At 47.7% G+C, this 27,659-nt stretch overlaps 11 protein-coding genes across 11 annotated transcripts; 6 read left to right on the top strand and 5 right to left on the bottom strand.

Moving 5' to 3' along the window:
• Positions 1-808: 808 nt before the first annotated feature.
• Positions 809-2,825, top strand: PHATRDRAFT_50250 (predicted protein; the record flags this gene model as incomplete). The annotated part of the gene is made up of 2 exons (XM_002185089.1): positions 809-882; positions 1,113-2,825. The coding sequence occupies 2 exons, from the start codon at positions 809-811 to the stop codon at positions 2,704-2,706; spliced, it is 1,668 nt and encodes a 555-aa protein (XP_002185125.1). The 3' UTR covers positions 2,707-2,825.
• A 1,104-nt stretch (positions 2,826-3,929) lies between these two features.
• On the top strand, positions 3,930-5,413 carry dsCYC10 (predicted protein). The gene has a single exon (XM_002185090.1). It carries the CDS (start codon positions 4,056-4,058, stop codon positions 5,088-5,090), a length of 1,035 nt encoding a protein of 344 aa, XP_002185126.1. The 5' UTR covers positions 3,930-4,055; the 3' UTR covers positions 5,091-5,413.
• Positions 5,414-5,754: 341 nt separating this feature from the next.
• On the bottom strand, positions 5,755-7,383 carry PHATRDRAFT_50252 (predicted protein). Its single transcript, XM_002185172.1, has one exon. It carries the CDS (start codon positions 7,301-7,303, stop codon positions 5,864-5,866), a length of 1,440 nt encoding a protein of 479 aa, XP_002185208.1. The 5' UTR covers positions 7,304-7,383; the 3' UTR covers positions 5,755-5,863.
• Positions 7,384-8,398: 1,015 nt separating this feature from the next.
• On the top strand, positions 8,399-10,072 carry PHATRDRAFT_50253 (predicted protein; the record flags this gene model as incomplete). The annotated part of the gene is made up of 1 exon (XM_002185091.1): positions 8,399-10,072. One exon carries the CDS (start codon positions 8,399-8,401, stop codon positions 10,070-10,072), a length of 1,674 nt encoding a protein of 557 aa, XP_002185127.1.
• A 119-nt stretch (positions 10,073-10,191) lies between these two features.
• Positions 10,192-12,049, bottom strand: PHATRDRAFT_50254 (predicted protein; the record flags this gene model as incomplete). The annotated part of the gene is made up of 1 exon (XM_002185173.1): positions 10,192-12,049. Exon 1 carries the CDS (start codon positions 11,806-11,808, stop codon positions 10,192-10,194), a length of 1,617 nt encoding a protein of 538 aa, XP_002185209.1. The 5' UTR covers positions 11,809-12,049.
• Positions 12,050-12,648: 599 nt separating this feature from the next.
• PHATRDRAFT_50255 (predicted protein) lies at positions 12,649-15,491 on the top strand. The gene is made up of 3 exons (XM_002185092.1): positions 12,649-13,386; positions 13,473-13,950; positions 14,069-15,491. Exons 1-3 carry the CDS (start codon positions 12,715-12,717, stop codon positions 15,421-15,423), a joined length of 2,505 nt encoding a protein of 834 aa, XP_002185128.1. The 5' UTR covers positions 12,649-12,714; the 3' UTR covers positions 15,424-15,491.
• Positions 15,492-15,494: 3 nt separating this feature from the next.
• Positions 15,495-20,201, bottom strand: PHATRDRAFT_41167 (predicted protein; the record flags this gene model as incomplete). The annotated part of the gene is made up of 5 exons (XM_002185174.1): positions 15,495-16,450; positions 16,546-16,893; positions 16,965-18,000; positions 18,092-18,169; positions 18,210-20,201. 5 exons carry the CDS (start codon positions 20,199-20,201, stop codon positions 15,495-15,497), a joined length of 4,410 nt encoding a protein of 1,469 aa, XP_002185210.1.
• Positions 20,202-20,529: 328 nt separating this feature from the next.
• Positions 20,530-21,503, top strand: PHATRDRAFT_50256 (predicted protein). The gene is made up of 2 exons (XM_002185093.1): positions 20,530-20,872; positions 20,994-21,503. Exons 1-2 carry the CDS (start codon positions 20,782-20,784, stop codon positions 21,428-21,430), a joined length of 528 nt encoding a protein of 175 aa, XP_002185129.1. The 5' UTR covers positions 20,530-20,781; the 3' UTR covers positions 21,431-21,503.
• PHATRDRAFT_50257 (predicted protein) lies at positions 21,494-24,263 on the bottom strand (the record flags this gene model as incomplete). Its single annotated transcript, XM_002185175.1, has 2 exons — positions 21,494-22,235; positions 22,303-24,263. The coding sequence occupies 2 exons, from the start codon at positions 24,261-24,263 to the stop codon at positions 21,494-21,496; spliced, it is 2,703 nt and encodes a 900-aa protein (XP_002185211.1).
• Positions 24,264-24,867: 604 nt separating this feature from the next.
• Positions 24,868-26,548, top strand: PHATRDRAFT_41170 (predicted protein; the record flags this gene model as incomplete). The annotated part of the gene is made up of 2 exons (XM_002185094.1): positions 24,868-26,004; positions 26,090-26,548. 2 exons carry the CDS (start codon positions 24,868-24,870, stop codon positions 26,546-26,548), a joined length of 1,596 nt encoding a protein of 531 aa, XP_002185130.1.
• Positions 26,549-26,850: 302 nt separating this feature from the next.
• rpl14 (predicted protein) lies at positions 26,851-27,310 on the bottom strand (the record flags this gene model as incomplete). The annotated part of the gene is made up of 1 exon (XM_002185176.1): positions 26,851-27,310. Exon 1 carries the CDS (start codon positions 27,280-27,282, stop codon positions 26,851-26,853), a length of 432 nt encoding a protein of 143 aa, XP_002185212.1. The 5' UTR covers positions 27,283-27,310.
• Positions 27,311-27,659: the final 349 nt, after the last annotated feature.

Raw genomic sequence — 27,659 nt, forward strand, 5'->3', positions numbered from 1 at the left:
ACCTACAAGGATGCACTTTTCCACCTTGCGTCGCATTCCATCAGCGTCCACGTACATGCGGTCTTCCCTTTCTTCCAGTATATCCGACTGGTCGCGAGTAAAACCTGCAAACGCCGAGATCTCTTCGTTATCGTCGTCGTAGTCAATGTCATAAAAACCCATTGACGCACCATCCTCTAACAGTAAATCGTCGAGGTCGTCGTCGTCATCGGTACAAGAGGCACAGACGACGATTGTGTAGGATCTTTTGGAACCAATCCATAAATCGGCCACACTGCTGTACTCGAACGTCGATGCCTGCTTAATTTTCCATTCAACTTCGGTCCGAAGGCATCGGCTTTTCCAGACAAAAAAGGGAAAGAGTCGTAGCCGACCGCCGTTAATATTGCTATGATGAAAACTTGCGTTCTACCGAAACCTGCATATCTCTGCAGATTGGAATTTTGGGACCAATCCATTCGGGCAACGAGTAGATTCCTTGATTGCGGACCATCCGTCATCTCTTTCGAGGATCCTTTCATGTAGCAATAACGTATTGCTTGTGAGTAGACCGATGTTGCAAAGTCCAAGGCTGACGAGCTCGTTTTGGCGCTGGCAGATTTTTTCTAGTAGGAATTACAATCAATCACCGAATCATCGTTACAGAACTGTTTGATGGTAGATGTATTGTGTTTGTGGGACTCCATCATCTCGTGCGAAGCACGTACGCCCGGAACAAACGAAAAAGTAGGTCGTGATTGGTACCTACTACTGTAGCGCATACAAAAAATGAGAAGGGGCAGGTTGATAGGGAAACTGACAATGTGACATGTGGTTTCGGTTTGGCGGGATTCACCAGGGAGCGACGCCGTCGCACGGTCGATGCTGCACTGCATGTTTGTTGTGCGTGCGATCCATCCGAAACGGACAAATCGGCATCGCAAATGACAAAAGGTACACCTAACCGGCACCTTTAGAGAGGTAGAACGGTTACGAATGCTGCGGACAGTGAGCGAGTCTGTCGTATTCCATCACGACGGAGCCGTTTTCCGTCGGCTGTGTCGTTACACTCGTCTCATTTCTACAGCACTATAGCTTTTTTTCGTTTGGCCGTGATTGCTTCTTCACTACAGAACAACAATTCGATACACGATGGACGAGACCGCCATTCAGGATGAAGGCGTGCTTCACGATGTTCTGCAAGAGCTGGATAAGGAGCGCACGAGACGTGCGGAACTGGAAGCGCAAATACGCGATCTACAATTAGGGCTCGCCGACAAAAAGAGTGTAGAGGAGGACCACCAAGTCATTTCTCGACGTGCGTTTGTGGCCATGGAAACGCAGGTGGCGGGTTATCAGGACATTGTACATGCCGTTACCAGCCACCGACCAGCCATTGCCGCTGCTGCAGCTGCTAGTCCTGATCAGTTTGGAAGCTCCAGCACAATTCCCAGACGCGGACACAAGCCTCCCGTCACGCTGCCGCTGCACGTTGTCCGTCTGTTGGAGACCATTCCTTGGGATATTCGAGCTCGGGAACACATTTTTGGACGGGAAGAAGTTTACGAATGGCAAGTTTACGATGATCGTGACAAACAGTGGCAGAGTCAATTGAAATATTTTCCGGTCATCTTCAAATCACTACCATTCACGAAACCAACACCGAGGAAGGCGGGAGAAGATGAAATTAACGCAGTTGACCACCACGACGATCCCGCAAACATTGCGGACCATCCACAGGGTCACAATTTGTTACTCTTCTTGGCTGGCGGTGGTCCCGACAAAAGCGCTTCAGGCTCTAGACATGGCGTTTTGACGGATGAACGCGTATCGCGTTTCCTTAACATTACGTCAGGTTATCCGCTACCTCAAGATGGTGGCGTCTGGGAGTGGATTGGGGCATGGAGGTTGGAAAAACGGAGTCCTTCGTCATCTTTGCCACTAAATTGTGACAAGGACGGATGGTCGTACGGGAACGATACCCAGGATTTTCTAGTTAAAGACCGGAGATCAACGAATGCAATCTCGGACACACCTGGTGACAATAATTATCGGAAGCTTCGTCGGCGGAAATGGTGTCGCCAGCGTATACTAGTGGATTATTTGCATGTATCGGAGCAAACGCGACAGTACCTTAAACTGTTAGCCGAGAATGCGCGATTGCAAACCACGTCTAGCAAAATCTGCAATCAACTTGTGGAAACGAAAGTTGTTTTGACCGAAACTGAAGACATGTTGATGCAAACAAAAACAGATCTTCAAAAAGAAGTTAACACGCTCAAGCAAAAAATAACCGAGCAGGATGATACTTTGAAATCACTTCAAGGCGGGAGCAACGATGACACCTGGGACTCGCAAGTCAACGGTGTCGTGAAGAATGACCAAGCCAACGAGCTTGGATCCAAATTAACGCAGTGGGTAACCTCATCAGTGCGAAAAAAGCCGCTGAAACCAAAAAGTGACTTGAAAGATGTATCGCATAAGGACACGCTTGATGACACTATCGGCCAGTCGGTTGGTTTAAACGAAAGCCCTCGCTCATTTGACTGGAAGAAGCTAGGTCGCGGACCTTTTCGCAACAAAGTCAAAGAGCTCCAGGGCCGCAAGGTATCCTTTGGTAACAGTCAAAACGCCGCGGGGGAGCTCGTCACTGGTGAGGACAATGAAAGGGTGGCCGTTGTTTCACGGGATCTTGACGGCAGTCGCGCAAGGTCGTTGACGAGCTAACGGTGAGGGTGCAAGTATCCGCAATGCCATACAGTTGAGCAAATATGTTTGTTTCCAAGGCCGCCAGGTATCTCTGGCTTGCGACGTCAGCTCTGTACAGCTCTGTGCTTCTGGAAGAGACTTCTCGGGAACACTGCCAACACACGTCTATGTATTCCAGGTATTTTTTCTTTGGATACAGAGTTACGTTGCATTCCAAGGTTTACACTCCAGATCACAAATGACTACTGCACATTATCCTGTACAAGAGTAGGAACAATCTAGAATTTCGATTCAAATCTCTCTCATGAGGCTGCATTATATTTACCTAGTTTGACAATGACAGTGTCTTAGCTTGACAGTGTCTTAGCTTGACAGTGAACAATTTGAAAGGGTGTTGAACCACAAGAGACGGTTGGGATGGGAAAGATCCAAAAAATACATGAAATAGTTGCGTGTCAGGGAGCGTGGCTAGGGAGAAGATGCGTCTGTCAAGGAGAAGGACAGCACGAGTCTGCATTTCTTTCTATCTTATTAATATGACGTGATTGCGCACAGTGGACGTCCTTTTATTTAGAGGAGGTCAACTCTTCTGAACTTGGTTTAGATAGGCAGGCCAGAGAAAGAGAATATGTTTCCCGAAATACTGATACTTGCTTCTGACTCATTGGGTCGGCCTTATTGAATTTTATCCGCTTATCAAAATCGTCAGTATATTTTCCGCTGATTCAGAAAGTGTTGAAGTTCGTCATTTGGGGAACGGAAGAATTGGAACGTCGCTGTGACCCACCACAATCGCGGAACTCTTCACCATCGACATTTGTAGCGAATCAAACGTCGTACGCGAGCTAGAAAATGGAAATCCAGCGCACCGGAACCGATTTGCGCAAGCCACCTCGAAGTGACGTAATTCTGCTCAGTCAGATCTCGATAATCGACCTTTTCGGTGATTCTTTTGGGAGCTTGTGGCTATTGAGTTTTGCAGAGCTCGCATGGTAATATTGCATGTTTTTTCCGTATCACAACGAAACCTCAGGAGTACTAAATATTCTCCGAGTCAAAATGACGCATGTTCACAGGCGCTAGAGGCAGGAGGACAGCTCAGCTGCTTATGTGTCATTTGATTCCTGTACAATTTCTACGTCTCTTCTACGGCGGTTGAAGGCAAAGATCACATCCTAAAATGAAGCAGATGATATCAGCGGTACATCTGTTCTGCGTGGATACCCGGCACAAAACCGATCCCTCTTCTGAAATCGCGAACGGAAAACCCGGTAAAAAAGTGAAGCCCTCAGAATTCGAAGGCATCGATTTGGGCACACATACCCTTCCCGAGCGGTAGAATCCAGTTCTTTCTGCGCTCCATCACCATGATGCAGATCTGGGAGGATGAGCTATTGGAGGTGGATCAACTGGTTCAGCAAAAGCAACGACCCGCACGGAAAGTACCCCTCGAACAAAATTGCGCACTCCGTCGTTTGTTGGAAGTGCAGGCCATAATTCTGGAACAAGAAGACCACATCGTCTTTCGGAAAGCGAATACCGGGAGATGTACGCCGAATTTCGCTTGGCGGGAGATAGTCGCCCAATGGTGCTATGATGTCGCCGATCATCTGGCTGAGAAGCGCTCGGTTGTTTACGTCGCTATGAACATTGTGGATCGCTATTGTGTGTGGAAGGACATGAACGAAGAAATGAGCGAAGGTACCTACAAGCTCATTTCCATGACAGCAATGTTTCTAGCTGTACGTCTCTCAGGATCCAGAGAACTTCGCCTTCAAGAGATTTCCTCCATGAGTCGCGGCTCTATCAAGATTCAGGACATTATATCGATGGGAACTTGTATGATCAAGCACTTGTCGTGGGATCATCAGATGGTGACACCGCTGGATTTTGTTCACACAGCTTTGGAATCTTTCCCTGATGCCATCAGTACTGGAAGGAAGCAAATCTTGCTTGATTCAGTCCGGTACCTGACTGAGCTGTCAGTCTGCGACGTCCACCTCTCGCAATGCCCTCCATCGGAACTCGCGTTGGCAGCCCTGCTGAACAGCATACAATCTCAGTATTGTGACGAACTCATGGCCTTTGCGAGATGTCTGGCGGCCGACATGACCACGGAAGCTGCAGACATTCCGGACATGTGTCGCAGGCTTCGAGATGTGTATCGTGAAAGTGCTGAAAATTGCAGAAGCAACGATACCCCTCACGTTGTCCTTGACGAAGACGATCATCTCGACCTCAGAGTTCAGGCTTCCTGTCTTCCTTTAGGAATTGTCCGCAGCATTTCCGACGAAGATATTTTGGAGTCGCAACCTTGCAAAAGAAGACAGAACATTGCTCCCGCGTTTAGACAAGTTACTCGCTGCAAACGAGCGAAATTCGATCTCACCACCTTGGCGTAGTACTCGGGTACGACCGTCACAAAACAAATTGTACAAATGATCACGAGCAGCAACGTGTGTAATCCCGCTCTCGTCTCTTTCTTTGGTCGAGAATTCTCTTTTTCTCTTATTATCTACCACTCCGACAAATCAACACGATGATAGACCACCCCAAGCACATACTTCAACCATATCGTGTAGTTCCTATTACGGCTCATCGAAATAACGCTTATATTCCGGGCAAGGATTTTTCTACTTCTTACGAAATTCGACTGAACGTTTCCCTACAGCACATAATTCATTAAATCAGGAATCAGTCTTTATAGCTTAAGGTTTTACAATTCATGGATTCCGAGTCATTTTGTGAGAGGATCGGGATTGTCGCCGATTTCCCATGGGAGTAGCCGTTCCGTTTCCCATTTGTAAAATGCAAGCTCAATTTTCTTGCATAGCCGACGAGCAATTCCAGGTCTAACAGCTTTTTTTGGTTCGTAGATCAGCACCACAGCTATTGGTCGTTACGACAAAGCATAGATTTCCTATCTTGGTCTAATAGCGAGTTTTGATTGACGACTGTCAAAATTAACGTGCCATGGAATTGAACCACGGAGCGCTATCCCCAAATCACGTCGTTTGACCTCGTCACATTTAAGGTATATCAAGCATATTCACTTATATCTTGACAGACGACGTATTTAAAGATTAATTGTAAGCTCTTTGCCGATTTAGAGTTATTCGCAAATCATCTACATCAGGTCACACTTTAGGTTCCATTTTCCATGATCGAATTCCATTTACAGTTCAACATGGATATGTTTGTGGTCCCCAAATTTTGCGGAAATCTCGTGGTCTATCCAATAGTCCTTGTTGGCCGCGTCATAGGTCCGGAATGTGTGGTTGGGATATGTTGTATCCGTAAATGTCTCTCCAGCCTTTAAATGCCCGATCCTTACTTCACTACCCTCTCGGCCCATCCAATACAGAACAACATCCTTGCTGACAACGTGAAAGGTAACTGCAACGTGAATGTCTTCTTCAAGGTCGTCTCCACTCAAATAGGCTTCCACTGCGTGCGCTATGGTTTCCACTTGATGATCCGAAAATGCAGGGATACTTGACAGAGCAACAGCTGAGTTTTCTGTAAGCCGTACAGAGTTAGTCGTTCGTGGGATAACCGAAACGCCATGTTGCATAAGCCATGCTAAAATAACCTGAGCGGCAGTCAGGTCCTGATCGAGTTCGGAGGAGATTTCGCTGGCTACCTTTTGGATGTGATGAAATGCCTTGGGAGCTCGCTCCGGTTGAGATATAGTACCGTGTATAGCGTTATAGACTTGGATGTGAATGCGGTGTTTGTGACAGTACTCAACTAGCAAGGCGTCGTAGAGTAGCGACCATACGTTGACTTGTAGAATATGTGGATGTATTCTCGCGAAATTTTCCATGATTTCGATATCGTGTAGATGAAAGTTGGAGACCCCAATACTGGCTATTGGATACTTGTCGGATAGATACAAATCCTCTAGATATTTCCAGCTCTCTTTCCAAGCATTGTCGGGATCTTTCGTTGGATCAGGTCCAGCATCCTTGACATGATCTGAAAGCTCGCGTTCTTCTCGCTGGCAGTTCATCCAAGGGATACTGTCAAAGCAGCGAGGCCAATGGAGTTGGAAATGGAGCTTGAGATCAATCTTGTCGTTGTCCAGAGCAGTCTGCAAAGACTTTAGCGACTCCTCGACAGAGAGCTTGGTACGTCCATAGCCTAAATGTGTGTACCATACCTTAGTCACGACGTGGACTTCTACTTTCCCTTCTCTGTTTAGTTTCGCAACCCCTCTATTAATCCCCTCTGCAACTAAATCCTCATTATTGCTGGCATGTGCCGTGTCAATAAGTCGAGTTCTTTTGTCATCCTGAATAGCGGCCATTACCATCCCTGGAATCATTTCGTGTTGCAAATTTCCAACGCCGTATCCAACTAAGGGAATCTTGTTGTTGTTGGCAAGAGTGGCGAAAGGTAGACCATCGGAGAAGCTAATAATGCTCCCTACCTGAGCCTCTGAACCCATGGAACTTGTGGCTTTGGATGGAGCTTCCGTCTTACCTCCCTCTTCCCCCTCTTTCTTCGTGGGCTGTAGTATGCGAGAGAAAAAGCTTCCATTGACCACATGCACGCCGTCAATGAACAAAAGTGCCAACATAAATGAAAGTGAAGCGCCTCGAGGTCGGTTCATGATTACTGTAAAGGGCAAGGAATTCGGCGCAAATGGTGACAGCGAGCGCAACTCAATCCATCCACAAAGCTATGAAAAGGTGTTGATGGAAATGCCAGATTCAACGAAAGAGGTGAGGAAATTTGTTTGTGTGGTTATTTACTAGAAAGCGAAGTTCCTTTGCTATGACCGATGACCGTTTTCAATGAATCCATAGTTTCGACATCAGAGGAGCGCGGCATTATGACCACACTCCACTTTTAATGTCACATTTACGAAACAACTGTTTACCTGCTAATAACGCTCATGTTTAAAGAAATATAAGAGGCAGACAGAATTCTATTAGTGAGCGTTTCTCTTGGGTATTTTCGACCATTTGATACTTTTTTTGTTCCAACTGGCCATATAATTGTCTGCGGCACGAAGACGCTCGAAAGATTGATTTTTGGGACTCCCAATGTAAGGATAACTCAAGTTATCTTTCGGTATATGTGCTGTGCAACAAAATTTTGATCGCAGATCTCTTTGGTAGTCCTGTCTATAGCCCTGGTGAATCCGCAACATTCCGTTTGACCCTTTATCTAACATGGTTTCTAACGCGACTCTGTCTACCTTTTGACGGTGACCTTAATTCCATCATCTGCTGTGGTAGTGTAGGACTTGGGACATGGTCTGCAAGAAAATTCACCGAATGAGGAACATTTTAAACAGAGCACTCGAAAATAAATCGAGAGGCGGCCAACAACCTATAGTAATGAAAAGCAAGATGATTCATCGTCAATAGTATGCGGCCGGCTGGGAGTTCCGCATTGCCTTCTAGAGTCGCCGTATTCTGACAGTGACGACCTTGGATGATCTCCGGGTTTTGTTTGCTTTTTATCACATGCGCGAGAAAAAGCCCCTGTGTCGAAAGGGATTTGGATTTGGTTTTCGAAACGAAAAGCGTTGCAAGCTCAAAAGCAAAAGTACTGGGGTCCTTCCTGTGTTCTCTCGAAAATTTCTCTCGTGCACGCAAACTCGTCAACACTAGAGGCATTTACAGTCGTGGCCAAAGAGTGTGAGCTGCTCTTGCGTCTACCGTCTCCGGTATTAAACGACTGCTGGAGTATACAATTTATGAGCATCGTTCGGAATTCCACCGCGGATTCCTCGGTTGTGTTGGTAACTGCGCCTGGATGGTCCGAGAGGTCTCGTTCGGATGGGTTGGTCCAGGTGGAAGCGGTGCGGTCTGAAAACGTCGATATTCCTAAAACAAACTTGATTAAACACTTTGTCGAGTCTAGGTTCGGCGGTGAAACAAAGGATGGTCATTTGACAGAAATGAAGGAAATGCCGCTGAAGGTCACGCCGTCTCCGAATCAACAAACCGAGGCGGATGCAGACTTTGACGCCTGTCAACAATACAACTGCGAAACGAGTGGAGAAAACGAAAAGGAGGAAGCTAGTGATCTTAATGGTCCTTTCGGTACTATGAGTGCGTTTGCTTCCGCGGTTATGTCCTCTATCCTGCTGGATGGCAATAATTCGGAAAGTCCGCAATCAAACCCTTCTGTTGAAAGCGTTTCAATGTCTTTTGTGCTTGGAAAGACATACCATCCGCTACACGACTATTCCATTCGTCGAGATGATGAAAGGTCGCTCTTCTGGTTTACGTACCGCTGCGACTTTCCGGAGATTGCCCCCTACAACATTACAAGTGATGCTGGATGGGGTTGCATGCTAAGGTCGGCACAGATGATGCTGGGTCAAGCCCTTCGCTTGCATTTCAAGTCGCGGGATTGGCGACCTCCGCAACTTTTGGCACGCAGACGGCAGGATTCATTTATTAGAAGCGTTTTGACCTGGTTTGCGGATTATCCTTCTTCAAGTGAGAGCGTATACTCACTGCATAACATGGTAGCAGCTGGACTTTCCAAGTACGATAAGCTTCCAGGGGAATGGTATGGACCAGGTACAGCTTGCTATGTGATGCGCGACTTGGTACATATTCATGAGAAGCAACAAGCTTTGGGAAAAACTCGTCTTGATCGGCGCATATTTCGGGTCTATGTTGCTCCACAAGGTACCGTATATCGAGATACTATTCATGCCTTCATGACGACAGAAGCTAGAGTACGGATCGAAGAAAAAAAGAAAGTGAAGGAGCAAACTCAACCTCAAGCTCATCCCTTAGATTTGGAATGGGAAGAAGAGCTCATGGAATCGGCGAACACTGTTGAATGGGATACAGCACTGTTGCTATTGGTACCGTTGCGGCTTGGACTGACTAGCTTAAATGAAGAGTACGTGCAATCTCTTGCCCACACCTTCAGCTTGCCACAATCGGTAGGTGTTTTGGGTGGTCGTCCGCGTGGAGCCCGCTGGTTTTACGGAGCGCAAAAGGACGGGAGTAAAATTTTCGGGCTGGATCCTCATACGGTACAAACAGCACCCGGTCGACAGACGGCACGCGTCAACGGTCAAGCTTCGTCGGTCGTTGAGCTATCTGACGACTACTTACGATCATGCCACACAACCTGCCCTGAAATGTTTCCTTTTTGCAAGATGGACCCAAGCATTGCACTTGGATTTTATTGTCGGACGAGAGCTGATTTGAATCACGTTTTGAATTCCATGGGGGCTTGGCAAAAAGAACATTCATCTATTCCAGAGCTTTTTAGTGTTTTGGATAGGGCTCCAGATTACTCGGCCAACGTCGACGATCTTCTTTTGGGAGGGGATTCCTCAATGATGGAGACTTCTGGCTTTGAAGACGAAGCAAGTGACGCAGATGAATACGTTATGCTGTGACTATAGTAGAGGGCTTTTTATTATTGATACAAGACATTGTCATGGCTTGCAATGTTGGTTTGTCGCTGCTGGAAAAATTTCGTCTATACTGGTGGACTCGAAATAATATGAATGCTGTACTATCTGAAATATCGCTTCACCTCCACCTCTTCGTCAGGATTTTGAACAACTTCCTCGCTCGTCCTTTCTTGGTTCTCCAATATATGTTTGGGATGTTTTTGCGTACACACAGATTGCCATGCTACTAGAATGGGCACATCAACAACTTCATGCAAAGTTTTCGGGTTGCGCATAGCCTGCATCAGAATTAATCCCTGCTGCGGACTGAGCAAGTGCATGGCTTGATCGAAGGCGCCTTGAGAAACTACCCGATTTGCTCGGGTCGCTTGTAGGTTTGTTAATGGTACATAGCGCAAAGGCGTGCGACGGAGGGCCGGCTTGGGGTCGTAATCTAGCTGCATCGTGCGCGCAAACGGAAACAACTTGCAATCATCACGTTGGACACGAGCAATCTCGACCTGAGCGGCTTGTTTTTGTTCATTGGAATCGAAGTAGATCATATCGACCACGTGCTTCTGTAGAGCGTATCGAATCAAACTGCAATATCCCAGTCGAGAGGTATCGTAATGGACCTTCACGATCTTGTGGCGATCAATAGCACCGGCTTGTGTCGCGGTCACCCCTTCTAGGCCTGCCAATTCGACTTCCGCGACAGCCGGATTTGTAGTCCCCAAAACTGCGACACTCTGGTCCGCAGCGGACTCCTCCAGAAGCAACAGGAGATAGTTTGGTACAATCGTTGCGTTCGATGCTTGTAGAGCTCGTACCATTGCTTTAACGGTACAACCCAGTGTTAATTCATCGCCGCGGACGGGTGGAACTAGATTGACAGACGTGTCCTGACTAGACAAAAAGTAGACCCAAGTCCGACATGATTTTTGCGTCGCCGTCCGTTCTGGCTGATTCCAAGAAACTTCGGGAGGAAAAACGGTGGTGAAAAAAGACGTCGCAGCTTCCACTATAAGTGGATGCGAAAAAATATCGTATCCAGCTTGGCGGTCACCAGGAATTTCGGCTTCGATCATCAGAATAGGCTTGTTGGAGGCATTGTTCAATGCGCTTGCGGTAGCTGACGCAAGAGAGTTAAAGGCGAATCGCAGGCATCCAAGTTCCTCATGTTCGTGAGGCTCGAGCACGTACGATGGCACATCGAAGCTACTGTTAGAAGTAGGCAGAGGCATATGAAGCAGACTAGCAGGGCGATTTGCAAGCAACGAAGGAGGCGATTCCAAACACGGAATCGACGTCAAAGACACGCCAGGTTGCGCCAAGGCAAGCATCTGGTTGCAATCGGTAAGGGATGTGGTGGTGGAGTTCCCGAGAGTAGACCAAGACTTATTGCTGGTCGCACTCGCAATGGTGCTAATCGTGGGGTCATCCGCTTTTGCTTTAGTGCGTAGTATAGGGGACTTTCCTGTAGACTTCATGATTCTGCTGAGTCGTAATTCTGTCTTTTCCTCGCAAGGAATCGAAGGAAAGAGTGCTGCGGTGGATGTCTTTCCCTTGTTTCCGAAGAAGCCAGATCCTTTCTTCTTGCGCGAGCTTGTAGTTGTTGTAGTACCGCTACTGGGCGTACTTGCAGTAGTGTTAGTCCTACTGGATGCCGTGTCGTCGACGGAGCCCAACGTTATTGCCGCCGCAGAGTCTTTTGAGGGACGAAAACGCGGAAATGGCATCTGTTCTAACGATGCGTTGTATTTTTATTCCATGCGCTATGCAGTTTCGCTTCAAAAAAAATTGGGCTTGGTTCGGAACGGGTCGTGGTATTTTTTTTTTTTACGCGAACAGAGGAGATGATGCAAGATGACCTTTCCTTTCTAAAACAAGGTCAATGTCAATGAGGAGACCCAAAGTAATAGAGTCGAGTAATGTGGACGCTGTGGCTGATATGGCTGAGGTTGTCGAACTCGTACGTAGCTTGGACAAAAAGTGTTACTACCATGGTGCTGGGACGGTCTCGCTTTCCGCCTCACTGTCCGCGCGATGCAAGCCTTCGTCTCTTTCCGTTAATTGTCACGTTTGCTGTAAATCACTATCTTGCGAAAGACTGCACGGAACAAAAAGTTTGATCCTTACAATTCCTTCATAGGTGAGAAAAGTGACTCACTACTTAAATAAATCGGAAAAGCATTTTTTTCATTATCATTTGATTTCGCTGGTTAATTGTCGAAAAGTCCCTAAGGTTTGAAAACTTGATAATTGCGGTGTAAGATGTAGGTAGGACCTACATATTTGCATCTTTCGAATTCCAGTGGCCTTTATCGGCCGTACCATCGCGTTAGATTTTTCAAAGGTGGAATCTGGAATGACATTGCGAAAATCCTTTCTTATTTTCAATAAGCAGAATGGTCACACCTGTAAATGTCGTCGTATTATGTTTCGCGGCAGATGTCGTTCGAGAATGACCTTGACGGGCCTTAAGCGGCGAGACACGTAATTCTGGCTTCCACTGGAGACTACCCAATGGAATACCGTATGGAGGGATTTCCAGTCTAGATCGGGAACACCGTCCATCCAACAAAAGGAAAGCTTTCAGGGCATACAAATAGATCCCACCAACTTGCACTGTCTTGTTACTGAATATGGAACGCACTGAAGACGCTGGCGATCGGGCCGAGTCTCCTGGACAGCCTAGCGAAGGTCCTGCGAATGCCCCAACCGAGGGCGTTGACGAGATCAACGACTTTGAGCAGGACAATTTGACCGCGCATAGTTTGGAAGAATCGCACTGGACCGGCACCGAAACTGTAGTTTCCCAGGACGACGTACCGGACGCACTTTTGCTCAACTTGTTTTGTGCCCGCGCCAAGGCTCCGAAAGAAACGGAAGACAGCCTGATCGAAGCGGAAGAATCTTGGCAGCCGGTACGCGAATGGCTCGGCTCGCACGACGCCGAGCAAGTGCGGGCGGCGGCGGAACAACGCGGTGAAAATGGACTCACAGCAATTCACTTCGCCTGCCGAAACGTGCCGCCTTTGGATGTGATCGACGTCTTCTTGTCCATTGCGGCCGACACGGTACAGTGGCCCGACGGCTTTGGTTGGTTGCCCATTCACTACGCGTGCGCCAGTGGATCGGAAGAAGCCGTAATCAAAGCCCTGGCGGAACATTTCCCGGAAAGTAAGACGGCAACCGATGGCAGAGGTCGGACGCCCTTGCATTTTGCCTTGGGAGATAAGCCGGCGAGTCCGGATGTCATCTTTTTGTTGAGCTCTTCCGGCGCGGCGTCGTTTCCAGACGATATTGGCATGTTGGTGCGTCCTGGATTAATGTGAACCGTTTGTGTTGCTCGTTGAACTCTTCTCACCGTGACTGTATCATCATTGCGTTACTTCTTCAGCCGTTACACTATGCCTGCGCTTTCGGCGCGTCCGAAGAAGTCCTGTACGTCCTTACGGATGCCTATCCCGAGGCCATCACGTCACGTGATAAGCGCCAGCGAACACCGTTGCATTTTGCTCTGTCCAACGCCGGTCGCAAAACTGTACCTGCAGCTGTTCGTCTCCTTTTGTCTCTGGATCGACGAATTGTCAATTCTGTCGAGGGTGGACCGTTGCCGCTCAGCGTCTTGGCAGCGTACGCAGCCATAGTCCGGAACGAAGACGAAAATCGGGACAAGCGAGAATCGGTCCAACGCTGTTTGGAACATCTACTCCACGCTGAACCGGAACCCACCGCTGATTTCTTTACGGCGCTACAGTCTTTACCTGATTGGCTGTCAGAACGGGCTGTGGTCATGCCTGTGGTGCAGATTTTATTAAACGAAAAGATTTCGCAACGGTTTCCCACCGCAGTCCTTATGATGGATTTTTACGTATGTACGTGCACAACTGTAATGCTCACTCGGTACCAGAATATCGGGTAGCAATGACGCTTATGTTGAGATTCCTTACACATCTCAATTGTTCGTTCTTTTGTTCCGTTTGACGATTGCAGTGACTATGGTTATCATTTCCTATTCACATAACGTGGTGAATTCCATTCAACGTCGGTTTGATGATGACGACACAAACGATACAATTGCAACCAAATCGTTGATTCCTCTCTACTTGGGCGTCGCATACTTTGCACTGCGTGAAGTCGTCCAAATCATGTCGCTGTTGAGCCTCAAGGTCTTCAAGCTATGGCTTTACGATCCAAGTAATTATCTCAACGTGGCGTTCATCGCTTTGGTTTTGAGTTGGACGGTTGTCATGGATAGCGGAGCTGGCGATCGCGACACTTTTCGAGTCGGCGCTGCCGTGTCGGTCACCATTTTATGGGTCAAGCTCCTCGCATATCTACGCAATATGCTGATTGACTTCGCCGTCTTTGTTGGTGGGGTGTTTTACGTTGTACGACGTCTAGCAGCCTTTCTCTTGGCTTTAGGACTTATTCTGGTTGCGTTCGCGCAAATGTTCTACACGGTTTTTCAACAGACAGACTACTGTCGAAATCAACCGCAAAATGATTTGGACTACGACCTGATACTGGCAGAAACTCGGTGCGATGCCAGCACGCTACGTCCGTACTGTGGCTTTTGGACTTCTTTTCTGAGCGTATACACCATGTTGCTAGGAGAAGTAGACGAGGACGACTTCGAATCGTCTGGGGTGGCCATGGCACTATTCGTCATCTTTATGTTCTTGGTCGTAATTTTGCTTGCAAACGTGTTAATTGCTATCGTTACGGACAGTTACAAAGTGATTCAATATCAGCGTGCTGCCATAGTGTTTTGGACAAATCGCTTGGATTTCGTCGCAGAGATGGATGCCATAGCAAATGGACCCTGGAAGAGCCGCGTCAAGAAATCCTTGGGCATGTTGGATCAAGATGAAGATGGAGCGCAACAACGGGATGTCTTTGGAAAGGATCTATGGAAACAGATTATGGATTTGTTTGAAGACGACTCGTTTGACGGGATGTCAACGGTGGACTTTATTGCTTTCGCGCTCCTTCGGGTGGTTGCTTGCGTCTTTATCATTCCTATGTGGCTGCTACTGGGCATTGTTACTGTTGGGTGGTTTTGGCCTCCACAAGTTCGGGAAGCGGTCTTCACAAGTAAGGTGTCAAAGCACTCCTCTGACACTGCAAAAGAGGACGAATTACGTCGAACACAAGTCAAGCAGCTTCAACAAGACGTGATTGAGATGCGGGACGACCTCTTACAAGAACTTGCTTTGGATCGGACCCAAATTGTCCAGATGAAATCGCAAGTAGCTGAGCGAAAACTGGAGATAGCCAACGAAATGAAGCAAGTGAAGAGGCTCGTCACTATGTTGTTTGAGAGGCAAATTGCCTTCTCAGCATAAAATAAATTGCCTTTTTGTTTTAAGTCGTAACAATGAACAAGTAAAAATAAATTTTCTATACCATTTGCATCTTAGATCCCAAGACCGTCAGATACAACCAGTTTAACAATAAGCTGCATTTCCTTTGTAGCTGCAACGTCAAAGCTTGGGTCGGCAGCTTTCTTTTCGAGGAGCTCGTCGACTTTTAAGCGCAGGCCGCCTACCAACGAGCCAATTCGAGCATTTGCCGACAGCTTGGCCCAGCCATCCACCACAATCACTCCTTTGGAAGCTTGCACGTCGAGTTTGCCTCCAAAGAGCAACAAAGCGTACGCGCTGCATTCGGTGACGTCTCTCAGAAACGCTTTCGAGGTCCGTACCAAAGAAAAGTAGACAAGCCAAGGACAACCATACGAACAAGTTGCAAAGCTAGACGAGGATGGATGCATAAAGACACGTTCTTCTTTTCCGTTCCATGAGTTTCCGTTGGATTTTGCGGAAGCGTCGACAGAAGTTCGGACATAGAATTTCAGCTCTTTCGCTTGGCCATCTTTCTCCCTCGCGCCTTCGGCAGTCTCGTGATAGACAGTAGCGGGTCGTACCACCTTCACGAGTTGAGCTGGTGACATGGCAGCAACTGCGCACGTACGAATGATCCGCCATGAGTGTCCGTTTCGGTCGGAGTCAACAGAAGAAATATACCCAATCGAAGCCAGTGCTGTATCAAGCTGACGGAATAGCTGCAACATATCGCGCATACCAGGAATACTAAGACCAAGGGAATCACAGAAACGTTTCCGAGAACCACCCCCCGAGTCAAGATTTTTCCATTTCAAAAAGACGCTTGCAAGAAGTGCATGATCACTGTTGCCAACAATTGTAAACAGATTTCTTCGCCCTTCTAAAATTTGATGGTTCTTCATTTCCTCGATCCCTGCTCGCTCGTCAATTTTGTCTTTCCCTCTTTTGCGAGAAACATCGATTTTGAGAAAGGGGCTTCTACCAACGCTCATTGCAGCTGCCATAGCTAGGGCTGCTTCTCTGCAACCTAAGATTGATCCTAAAATCAAAACTGTTTTAAAAAGGGAAACGAGTGAGCACTGGACAAAACCAAACAGACGCAAGTATTGAGTTCGGACATACTTTTTCCAACCATTGGAGGAGCGGGTATGCCTGCTAAATGAGTTCCTAGAGGGGTCAATTTGAGATCTTCCCCGGAAGGCGTTGCAATAGCACCTAGCTGACGAAGGCTATCAATAGCTGCAACAAATGAAACTTTGCTGGGAGGATCAAGAAGACTCTCCATGAATAGTCCTTTTGCACTACTTTCGACGCCAAGAAAAAGCAAAGTCAGAAGGGTTTGATCCAAGGCGCATCGTTGGATTTCTGGCTCTCCATGATCTCGAAGCCCGTCATATGTTGATCGAGAAATCAACTTGTAACATTTACCCTCCCGAACGCGCCCTGCTCTTCCTCTCCGTTGCTTAAGACCTGCGAAAGGTAAGAAAGGTGTTGAGATGCGAAAGTACATACAATAGAGGACGTTTTTATCATTCACTTACTTGCTTTCGAGCAAAATTGCTCAAGCAAAAGCGGCATACGATTCGCAGCATCGTAAGACGATTGCTTCTCACGAGCACTGTCGATTACAATAGTGCAATCGGGAATTGTAATTGAGGTCTCCGCCACGTTAGTCGAAAGAATTACTTTCGTCAGTCCCGTAGCGGCTGGCTTGAACACTAGGTTCTGCTCCCGGGGCTGCAATCCGCCATGGAGTTGAAGAAGCAGTAAAGGAAACCCATCCGTCCAACGCTTAACCGCCTCCTGTGCTCTGTTAATTTCGGGAGCACCTGCCAAAAATACGAGAATAGAACCATCGCTACCGGCGCTGCTATTCGCTATAAGATGCTTCACTAGTTGGCCCAACATATCGTAGTCCACCAAGGTTTCGTCAATTCTTCTCACAAGATCTTCGACTGGAAATCCGTGGCTTGTAAGCTCTTTCGGTGGAAAGTCAACACTTTCCAGGTTGCTTTCTTCCATCGAGGTCTCGTCTTTATCTATGGAACCTGATGAATCACCATTTCTCTTCTTCTGTTTTCGGGGGATATATCCAGTCATCAGCAATACATCTTCCAACATATAGTCTTTGACAGGATAGGTGCGTCCTGGAATATGGATACGAGGAGTATTCTCCCCAAAATAGGCTGCAAAACGACCGGCATCCAATGTCGCACTCATGAGAATAACGCGAATGTTTTTTCGGCTTCCTATACTTTGCTTCAATAGTCCGAGGAGTACATCTGTATCTAAATGGCGCTCGTGAACTTCGTCAACAACAACGTGTGTGATACAGTCTAGGGCTCCTTCAGTCTGTAGTTGGCGCAGGAGGACTCCAGTTGTGCAAAACAAAAGCCGGGTACTTTCGCCCATTGCAGAGTCCCCCCGAACGACATATCCCACGCTACCAACTCCTGCCTGTTGTTCGCCTCGTTCTTCAGCCACCCTAGTAGCCACACCTGTAGCTGCCAATCTGCGAGGCTGACAAACAACGATCTTTGCATCATTTGGAGATTCTTCCAAAATAAATTGAGGTATCTGACTAAAACAATAGAGTCGATCAGAAACAAAGTCAGAACTGATAGCAAATGAAACTGACACTGGGAAAAAGTTTTTTGGTCGAACTTACGTCGTCTTTCCACATCCTGTATCCCCAGTAACGAGAACGACTCGACCACGCTGGTTCGGACCGATCACGTGAGAAAGACTTGAATCAAGACAAGTTACGACGACTAACAAATACTGACCTTATCCGCTTCTCTCATAACGCGGAGAAACTCCGTTCGAGCGGAAGCTGCCGGTAGAGACTTTCGTATCGAATTCAAAGATCTCGGTATGTTTGGGTGTGCCACAGCTGGCCGGGTATCTGTAGGGAGCTTGCTCCAGAAAGGACTTCGTTCGCGAGCACGACGGATCACTCGAGACTGGAGCTTGCCCCTTTCCCGACTGGGCTCTAGCGCTCTGTCGTCTAACGAGCGCTTGATTGTACTTGTTATTTCACTGTCGATATCGAGCAACGATACCAGCGATTCTGTTTTCAGCCTCTCGACATTCTGCAATAAAGACAACACAAGACCATGGATCTCGAAAAAGACAGGCTCGCCTGGTTGAAACGAGGAAAGGAACTTGGCAATTTCATAGTGAATGCTTGTACCGACCTGTCCGACAGTCCATTTACCCGAAAGCAATACCTTTTCGGGCAGTCTACTAGGGTAAAGACCTTCCTCCACAACAACGCAAAGTGAAAGCCCCCATTCTTTGAGCATCACTGAATTCGAAACAAAGGTGCCTTCTCTGACAGAGCTGAAATCAGAACCAAAAATTGCCTGCAATGCTTCGACCTCTTCGTGTGTAGATTCTACATTACTGTCTCTTTCGATAAGAGGTGTATTCAGCTGATGACACGTAGCACCCACTGCCTCATGGACGATTTCCCATAAGACGTCTTCAGGTTCTCTTGTGCCTCTGGAAGCCATTTTACAGAGCTCGTTAGCTTCTGGGACTGTCAGACCGTAGTGTGCAGCGACTACAAGAGTTTCTGGAGGACAGCCATCTGTACCCGAAGAGTTGTGCTTAGTCCCGGTTTGTTTTAAAGAGTCAGGAACAACTACATCGAGAGTACGTCCTCGAGGATCGAAGCCTTCAGGCAGTTGGTCTTCGTTCAAGTGCACCAATAACCACTGAAGACAAGCTTCGTAGGCCTTTTCCCATTCGTCCTCCGTGAAAGCGGGGTTCTTCCCCACAACTTCGTCGAATGCAGAACGTGATTGACGTTTCGTAAAGCCTTCATGGCAGAGACGATGTTCCACATATTCCTGAGCGTCATCGTCCACAGCATCTACTGTATTATCTTCTCCATCATCATGCTGCAAGAAGTTCGTGTCGCCACGTAGCAAGCGTTCGATCTCTTTCCGAATTCTTGCGCCCATAAATACGGGATGATTCTGGTTTGCCATGCGTATATTTTCATGACGTCGAATGCGTGCGTTTCGCTCGCGGGTCTTCTCCTGTAACATATTCCGACGCTCCGCAGAACTTGCATATGAAGTCCCCCTGATCAGATTGGCTGACGCTTGCGCGCACCCCGGACTTGGTTGTGTTGAAATGGCGCTAGGTTTAGCAACCCTGGTGAGAGCAGAACCCGAAGTGACGCTCGCCTCATTTGACACGTCTTTACTAGCTGTTTTTAGTGCGTTGATTGCGTTTAACCAAGTCAACTTGTAGGGATCGGGAAGCTTTCTTTCGTGCGGCAAAGTCGGTGTTAGTTGAAGAAGTGCCAGTAAACAGGCTTCTTCTTTGGCTTGTTCCTCGTTTACCACCGAGGAAGCGGGTACAAAGAAGAGATCCTTTTGAGTATCTTTTCCGTCTGGAAGTATGACTCTGTACCTAAATTTACCTTTCGCTTTGTCAATGTTCTTGTACTTGGGACAAATACGCTTTTGACGCTTGCACACTTCCTCCAATAGTTGGGAAGGAAGGCACTGCCATTGGGCAACTTGAGTTTTTCCGACATCGGTTGTCCTGGCTTCCTGACTCTTCAAGGCTATCTGTCCAGATGCACCCTTCTGCTTGTGCCCTTTTCCACCCCACGTCTGGCTCTCGGGATCCCACTTGTGACCCTTGGAGGGTCGGGGAGGTCGATTTCCACAAGTACAAGTAAAAGGATGATCGCAAGTACACTTAGGTGCTGTCGCCAACGCCGTCTTGACATCGTTTCCCTTCTTATTGGATTTTCCCATACTCCATTAATCGGCAGCTTCTCGGTACAGCTGTTTCCGTCTATACTTTTTCGTTGATCGCTTCACTCTCCAATTGCCGACCATCGTACTTCGTCCCGAAAATATCAGTGGGCTTGACGGACGCTTTGTTTCCCCCAAAGTAACCTACCTATACGTCTGATGTGAAGTGAAATCTGAGCCCAGTTTAGTGTTTTCAAAGTTAAAAATAAATATAGTTCAAAATATACAAAAACGGAGGCTACTAGCTAGACCCCAAGATCGACATCACACCTCTCCACGTAAGTTTAGTCGTGTTTGCTCTTTCTAACTGTAAATTTTCATCTTCTTTGTCCGCCAGCGATCGCGAAAAAGATACCTTTAGCACTCCTTAGCGTCATTTTATGAAAAAGAAATTGTTCGTGTGTATCATAAAAATGTATAAAAGATATTCTGTTGCCGCTTAGGATAGCTAAACTATCTGTGAAACACTTACCTAATTCAACCCACTTGAGACCGGAGCTGCACTCTTGTCATACCATAACATCAGAGACATAGTTTGATTCGTTTGCTTTCTTTGCCTTACATCGGAATCTTCGTAAGCATGAAGAGTGCTGCTTTTCTCCTCTTTTTATCGGCTGCCGCGGCGTTTGCCCCTCAAAGACGAACCCAGTCGTTCATATCGTCGAAGAACAGTGAGTGTCATTGACAGAAAAGGATGTCATATCTTGCAAATTGGAATTGGATTGTCTTGTCACGACGAAGGTGATGACGTTGTCAGCTATTCTCTCATTTTTGCGGTCTTCGTCTCTCTAGTGGGATACGTGCCTGATGGAATGTCACCTGAGGAATATCGTAAGCTTCGTCAAAAGGAACAAGATAAAGTGAAAAACAAGCGCTTCGGTGCTTTCGGACCACAAACTTTCAAGTCTCGATCCATGCAGGCCTTCCAGAAGGATTTAGAGGAAGGCAAAGGCGGTCACTTAATGCCAGTTTTTAATGCAAAGGAAAAACTAAAATCGGGCAAGATCAAGAAGGAGGATATCCCCTATATGCAGCGTCTTGGTGCGTGGGACAACAGTGACGTGCAGAACGCGAAGAAAAAACAGTGGAGAGGATCGGACAAGAAGTACAATCAGAACGCGGATCAGGGAGGTATTGGATGGTCGGGCAATACCCCTGTGCGTGGTCCGCAGTCTATTTCGAAGTCAGAGCAGAAAACTCCGAAGAAGAAGTTCTTCGGACTTTTCTGACGCATCTTGAAGACTTTCAGTTTGGAAATAAGAAATGGGCAGTACAAAGTAATGTAATCCAATTTACGACTCTAGTGCAGGTTCCGCAGGACAGAGACCATATAGAAGCGCATGCAATCGATACATCGCTTCATCTTTAACGTAGTGAAATGCCACACTGTGTGCTGCGCAATGGTCCAAACCTTCTTTGATGTTGATGGAGTATTTGGCGTACCAGTCTGTGCTCTTGTCGGTCGGGAAACGGTAACCGTAGTGGTGACCTGGCATAAACGGCATATATCGCTCCCCACCATTTTCGTCCTTCGTCTCGTATGGGAATATGTTATAGTGTCTAAACGTCCTCGCCACCATTGTGTCCTCTGAAAAGGTGTGGGCGTGAGAGAAAAGATTGGGAAAGCCGTCGACTACCAACGTTTTGAGCGCCGCCTTATTCATGGTATAACCGGAACCACCAGAGTTGAAAATGTCGTTCATATCTCCCATGTAAGCGAAGCGTCGACCCAAAAAAAGAGGAACTTGCGTCGTTTCTGTACCATCGGGTAAGTATATTCCACCATTCGCTGCGGTCTTGATCTCCTCGCTTTCAAGATACAGGCGTAGGTTCTCGACCAAGATATACAGGTCATCGCCGCCCATATGGAACCAGTCGTACTTTTCGTAGTAATTGTCATAGATGTAGCTTAACATACTCCGTATTTTCTGCCACATATTACTGTAGTCCTCCGGGCCTTCGTGCGGAATGTCGACAGTATTCAGTGTGGCATCAGTTTTGTTGGATGCAACAATAAAGCCATCACATTTTTGTCTATGAAAAGGATAGAGATGAGGACTCAGCAGTTCCATTCAAGCACTTAAATCACATATGATCTTACCCCCACGTCTCGGCAATCCTCTGGATTCGAGGGTGTGCACTCTCGATCGAGTAAATTCCGCAAAATATTTTGTCACGCTTTTGTAGAGACTTTTCGGCTTCAGCGTGCGCCTTAAAATCGATTTTTACTTTTTCATGCAGCATGCGGTAGTTGTTGTCTCGTTTGCTACAGGCTCGTGCCAGATCATCTCCCATGAAGTTGATTGCAGGTGGGTTTTTGCGCAAAGCCGTCTCATCGTGTGTATACCCAAAGTTACCGTCAGTGTCTCGAGCCCCCCTGTGAGGGTCTTCGCGGTGACCGTTTGACATATCCACATATGCAATCTCTACAGGCCTCGCTCGTTGGACGATTTCAAGGCACTCTTTGCAGAGAGGTTTGGTAGGCTTTTTTTGGTCGTGCCTTTCTGGAATGACAAACTCCTCCTCACTCCCATCCACCTCTTGCCTTTCCTTGTCATTACGTTCACCATGCAATGGTGTTTTGCCTGGTACAACTGGTGTCTTTTCGTTAGCACGTTCGGCCGTGTTTGCATTACCTTCTACGGCATCAGCCGACTTCGCGCTTGTTTCGCTATTTGCTGCCATAGGTTTCCCTTTAGGCAGTTCCTCCGATGCTTGTAAGACGTTTCCTAGCTCTGGATTGACGCGGTCGATAAACCACTTAAAGTCACGGCATCTGGACGTCATGGCTGTGAATCCTGGTTCTTGCCTCGCAGCGGATTGGAAGGTTTCCCATTCCAGATACGTCATATCTGGATTGGCTGTCTTGGTGTAGGCGTTGAAAAACTTTTTTGCAAGCGTTTCGTCCATCCACGCTGCTGCAAAACGAGCCGCCTGTTGAGGAAGCAAGGATGCCGCAGGAGGCGACGCGTCTATGCTTGTAACTTTTGCGTCCTCCAGCATGTCGATTCCATCAGCGCACAACCAGAGGTTCATTGCTAGATCCAGATTCGCAGGCCAGGCTTCTTGAAGCGATTCATCGTGAATTGGTAGGTTCAAATACGTATCGAGTCGCAAAGCAATAGCTGCCCCGTTTAATGCCGGTGTTGGATAAGAGTCGCCGTTGTTCTGATTCATGTCTTCCGCACTGGACTCGGAAATGACCGCCGCCAACGTTTCATCAAAAGACGTTCGCTTACCGGGTCCCTCAAGGTTAAAAGAGACTGCGTTGGCCAACTTCATTGCCACGGTAGAATCTTCCTTACCCAAAAGAGGCGGAGGAACAATGAGAGCTTGTGTGACGGGTAACAACCATCGCCGTGATTCCAGCTGAGTACCGCCCTCCATCAACAAGAGCAACAAATCTTCTTGCGGAGATTTTAAGGCCGCTTGTTCGTGCTTCTCGGATAACAAACGAATAAATTCGACACCATCCGCACGCGACGCCGTTACACCCCTTTGCCTGGCGTTGAAAATAACGTGTACCTTGCGGCCATGCGCTTCCTCTTCCTTGGGCTGTGTCGCACCGGCATTGTGCAAGTCGGGTGTTTGGCCATGCCAGTGAGGAATAGTGCCACCGTCAATCTTTTGCAAGTCCTGGACCAAGGTCAAGTCTTCCGCCATGCCGTCGACGACGACGGTTACCACAAAGATACGATCCATGTCTGTTTTGGAAAAGACTGATTCGACGGAAGCGATAAGGTTTTGCCGATCGCGACCGACGACAACTACGGCAACGCGAGGGTGCGTAGGGCCGTACCCCATGATATCGACGCGATCCAGAGCGTTGCGAATCTCCATGCGCAAATTATTCGAAGCAGGCACCGAAGCGTTCCCGGGAATAGATGTTTTTACCCGAGGCGAAGAGGCCGCAAACAAGGCCATAATCATTAATGGCCAAAAACACGCGAAGGCGAGGAACAGCCGTGCTGTCGTCGAGTCGCCTTGTCGAAGACCATGCTCGCCAGCCTTTCGCTTCGAATTCAAAGACATGGTCGGTAATGCTAGGGCACCCGTGGCCATGTTGTCAGATTAAACCAGGAATAGCAAAAGGAACGAGTGCGGCGAAGCTTTCTTTGCCTTCGAAAATGTCAACGTTTGCCGCTTTGCTTTGCCAACAAGGATGACTTACAATTGAAAACACCAATCGAAGTGACTCGCAGAATCGTATATGGTACTATCTCTATGTCAGGCAAAATATATGGTAGGGTTGAGGGCCGAAAAAGAGATCACCTTTCTCTCACTGTTGAACTCCTTTCCAATCGCGAACCTCCGGGAGACAAGGCAATAAGTCCACTCTACGACATTTCTAATGTAAAACACATTTTTTTCATAAATGAGTGTCATTGTCAGCGCGAACGATGTCTGAAAAAGTCATCGTCTGTCCAATGATGTTCACGGCTTTAGACCTCTTTCGCGACGATTTGATGCAAACACGATAGACTGGTCTGCGTATCAATGTTTCTAGCAAGAGGAGTGTTGGCCACGACTCACAGTCATGTTTCCTCCCATAAAAAACCAGACCGAGACCTTATCAGATCTGAAAAAGCTTCAGCTGCTACAACATCGCTTTCTGTTCTCGAAGCAACAGTGTCGTTTACAGTCAGATACGAAATAGATAGTCGGAATGAAGTTGCTTGATATGATGGTAGCTTGTCAGCTGTTCTTTCAAATAGCCACTATCTCGGCATTCTCTTTTCGCAGGGTATCTTTCGGAACTATTTCATCGCGCCGTACCCAACACCAATCTCAGCTCTTCTCAAAGACCGAGAGCAGTCGCAGCGCTCGTACTGAAGCAGCCACACGATCTCTTGAAAATTTGCGAGAGAGGCAAATGGAAGAACTGGCAGAAACCGATCGTCTTTTGCAGCAAATCCGGCAAGTCGAGGTTAGTAGTCACAGCCCTACCAATATATCGAGCACAAACAAAGCGGCTGCCTCCATTCTAGCCGGAGTCGATTACGGATTTCAAAGTCGGAGTGAAGGCGCAAGTTTTTCCGACCTCAATGGCGGATCGCCTGCATTTGAAGGCTACGGACCACCCTCGAATTTGTGGAAACTGGGGACGCAGCAGTTTATGCGTAATCTCAACGCCATGAAAGGTGAGTACGCGGACGAGACCGACTTCGCTCTAACGGACTCGCAGAAAGAATTGCACGCTCAGCTAGACGCCTTGACGCTCAACGCCACCGGAATTTGGGACAGAGAAATGCAGAATGGGCCAATTGAGGCCCCATTCGTGATCAAGATACCGTACTTTGGGCTCTGCTATATGCTTGATGAGGTATTTGATGGCAAGTACATTCCATCGCGTTTCTTTTTATTGGAAACAGTTGCGCGCATGCCTTATTTTTCGTACATCACAATGTTACACTTGTACGAAACTCTAGGTTTCTGGAGACGATCAGCGGGCATGAAGAGGATACATTTTGCGGAAGAACTCAACGAATTTCACCACCTGCTTATAATGGAAAGTTTGGGGGGCGACCAAGCTTGGTGGGTACGGTTTTTGGCTCAGCATTCAGCAATCGTATATTACGTCGCACTATGCCTTTTATGGGGTATATCACCATCACTTTCATATCGCTTTTCGGAGCTGCTCGAAACCCATGCCGTGAGCACCTACGGACAATTCTTGGACGAAAACGAGGAAGCTCTCAAAAAGCTGCCACCGCCACTTCCCGCTATCGAATACTACGCATTTGGTTCCTCCGATCCATTCTACGCGGAATTCCAAACTACCGCCATGTCCCAGGGTCAACCGGTAAGGTCCGACTTTCATGACAATCGCCTGCCAGGATTATACTTGCGTACTAGGGCTAACTGAGCTTCGTCTTGTGCTTTCATAGCTGCGGCGGCCTGGTGAGTCCATGCTGAGCTTGTACGAGGTGTTCCAAGCCATTAAGGCAGATGAGCTGGATCACGTCAGCACCATGGAAGCATGTCTCGATCCCGAAGCCAACACCCGATCCCCCTCCGTTGAAAAACGCATCTTGCTCGGCCTAGCGTTGATTTCAATAGTTGGATTTACGGCATCAAATCTAGGCGGGGAGGCTTCCTTGATAGATTCATTACCAGCAGATGTTGTCGGCGAAACTTCAACGGGGGGAGCGGTTGATGCCGTCGTGGCTAGTATTAGTGCGGCAGCGGCGAAATTTTCACTCGACGAAACTTCCCAAGGTGGCTTGGGCAAAGCAGCGGTAGAGTTGGAAGAGCTAGGAGCCACCGGAGCTTTGCTTGAGGGGAGTCGCCGTGCCGTAATTGGGGCGTTGCAAGCTGTCCTTCGGTTCATAGGTATTCTTCTGTAAAAATGCCGGACGATGAAAGGCTCTAACTATAAACAAGCGATCACGGGCAGTTGCCGAAAGTCTAACTAGACGCGAGGACAAGAACGCCAATCCTTCACTACTTGCTAGCAACATCACTATTGTTTCATTGCTTGCAGAAGCAAAACCACCGTACAGTCTTGCGAATCTAGATTTGAAAACAAAGTGGAATTGGCGAGGTTGCTCGTCATTTTAGGTGTAGCACGCTTTGCAATCACCAACCATAGCATTTCCGTCACAAAGTATGTGTAACTGGGTCATCTTCTAGGTTAAGGATTCATTCTTTACAAGATGGAACCAGCGTTGGCGGCAATACGGGGCCAGAGTTCCGCACATTCTTTGGCGACCGGGCCAGACACGGCCGACCCTTTCATTTCACCCTTGTTATTGACAATAACTCCGGCACTATCTTCGAAATGAATAAAGACTCCTTCCTTCCGGCGAAAGGCCTTGCGTTGTCGGACAATAACAGCGGGCATGACCTTTTTACGCAATTCCGGCTTTCCTTTTTTGACGGCGCACATGACCATATCGCCACTGGAGGCCTTGGGGTAACGATTCAATCGGCCTCCAATGTTGCAAACCGCAATGATTCGCAAGTTCTTGGCACCCGAGTTGTCGGCGCAGTTAACAACGGCAGCCACTGGCAAACCGGCGGAAACCCTATGCTTGATACCGGAAGCCAGAGCGCGTCCACGTTGTCCTTTCTCACCCATGTTGGATTCTTCTTAATTTGTGATAGATACCTTAGATCTGTGAATACGGATTAAGAGGAAGAAAAGGTCAGAGGAAAGACTAGGAATGGTACTAAAGTGCTGGAAAACTGATTTTGCACCAAGCGGCAACGCGGCGCGTCCCAGAATCACAAGCAATCGGAGAGCGCCACTCAACAAGAGATTGCTGTTTCACATTCCTTGCATTGATTCAATGCAAGAGTTGCAAGTTAATATCCGAATTGCTCTGGGCCGTGGGATCCCACGGTTACCACGAAACTTACCGCGTGCGACAAGATGGCAACGGTGGATGGCGGGTGGGGATGAAACGGGGCGGGGGTGTCCGTCGGGTAGCGCAAAAGCGATGGGGGTGTCGCAGG

Source organism: Phaeodactylum tricornutum, chromosome 28, assembly GCF_000150955.2.
Source record: "Phaeodactylum tricornutum CCAP 1055/1 chromosome 28, whole genome shotgun sequence".
Classification (NCBI taxonomy): domain Eukaryota; phylum Bacillariophyta; class Bacillariophyceae; order Surirellales; family Neidiaceae; genus Phaeodactylum; species Phaeodactylum tricornutum.

Bases quoted from the DNA above. Each gene is read 5' to 3' on its own strand.
- dsCYC10 (XM_002185090.1), top strand. From the start codon at position 4,056: ATGATGCAGATCTGGGAGGATGAGCTATTGGAGGTGGATCAACTGGTT.
- PHATRDRAFT_50252 (XM_002185172.1), bottom strand. From the start codon at position 7,303: ATGAACCGACCTCGAGGCGCTTCACTTTCATTTATGTTGGCACTTTTG.
- PHATRDRAFT_50255 (XM_002185092.1), top strand. From the start codon at position 12,715: ATGGAACGCACTGAAGACGCTGGCGATCGGGCCGAGTCTCCTGGACAG. The intron at 13,387-13,472 runs GTGCGTCCTGGA...TTACTTCTTCAG, and splicing joins CAGACGATATTGGCATGTTG to CCGTTACACTATGCCTGCGC. The intron at 13,951-14,068 runs GTACGTGCACAA...TGACGATTGCAG, and splicing joins TATGATGGATTTTTACGTAT to TGACTATGGTTATCATTTCC.
- PHATRDRAFT_50256 (XM_002185093.1), top strand. From the start codon at position 20,782: ATGAAGAGTGCTGCTTTTCTCCTCTTTTTATCGGCTGCCGCGGCGTTT. The intron at 20,873-20,993 runs GTGAGTGTCATT...TCGTCTCTCTAG, and splicing joins GTTCATATCGTCGAAGAACA to TGGGATACGTGCCTGATGGA.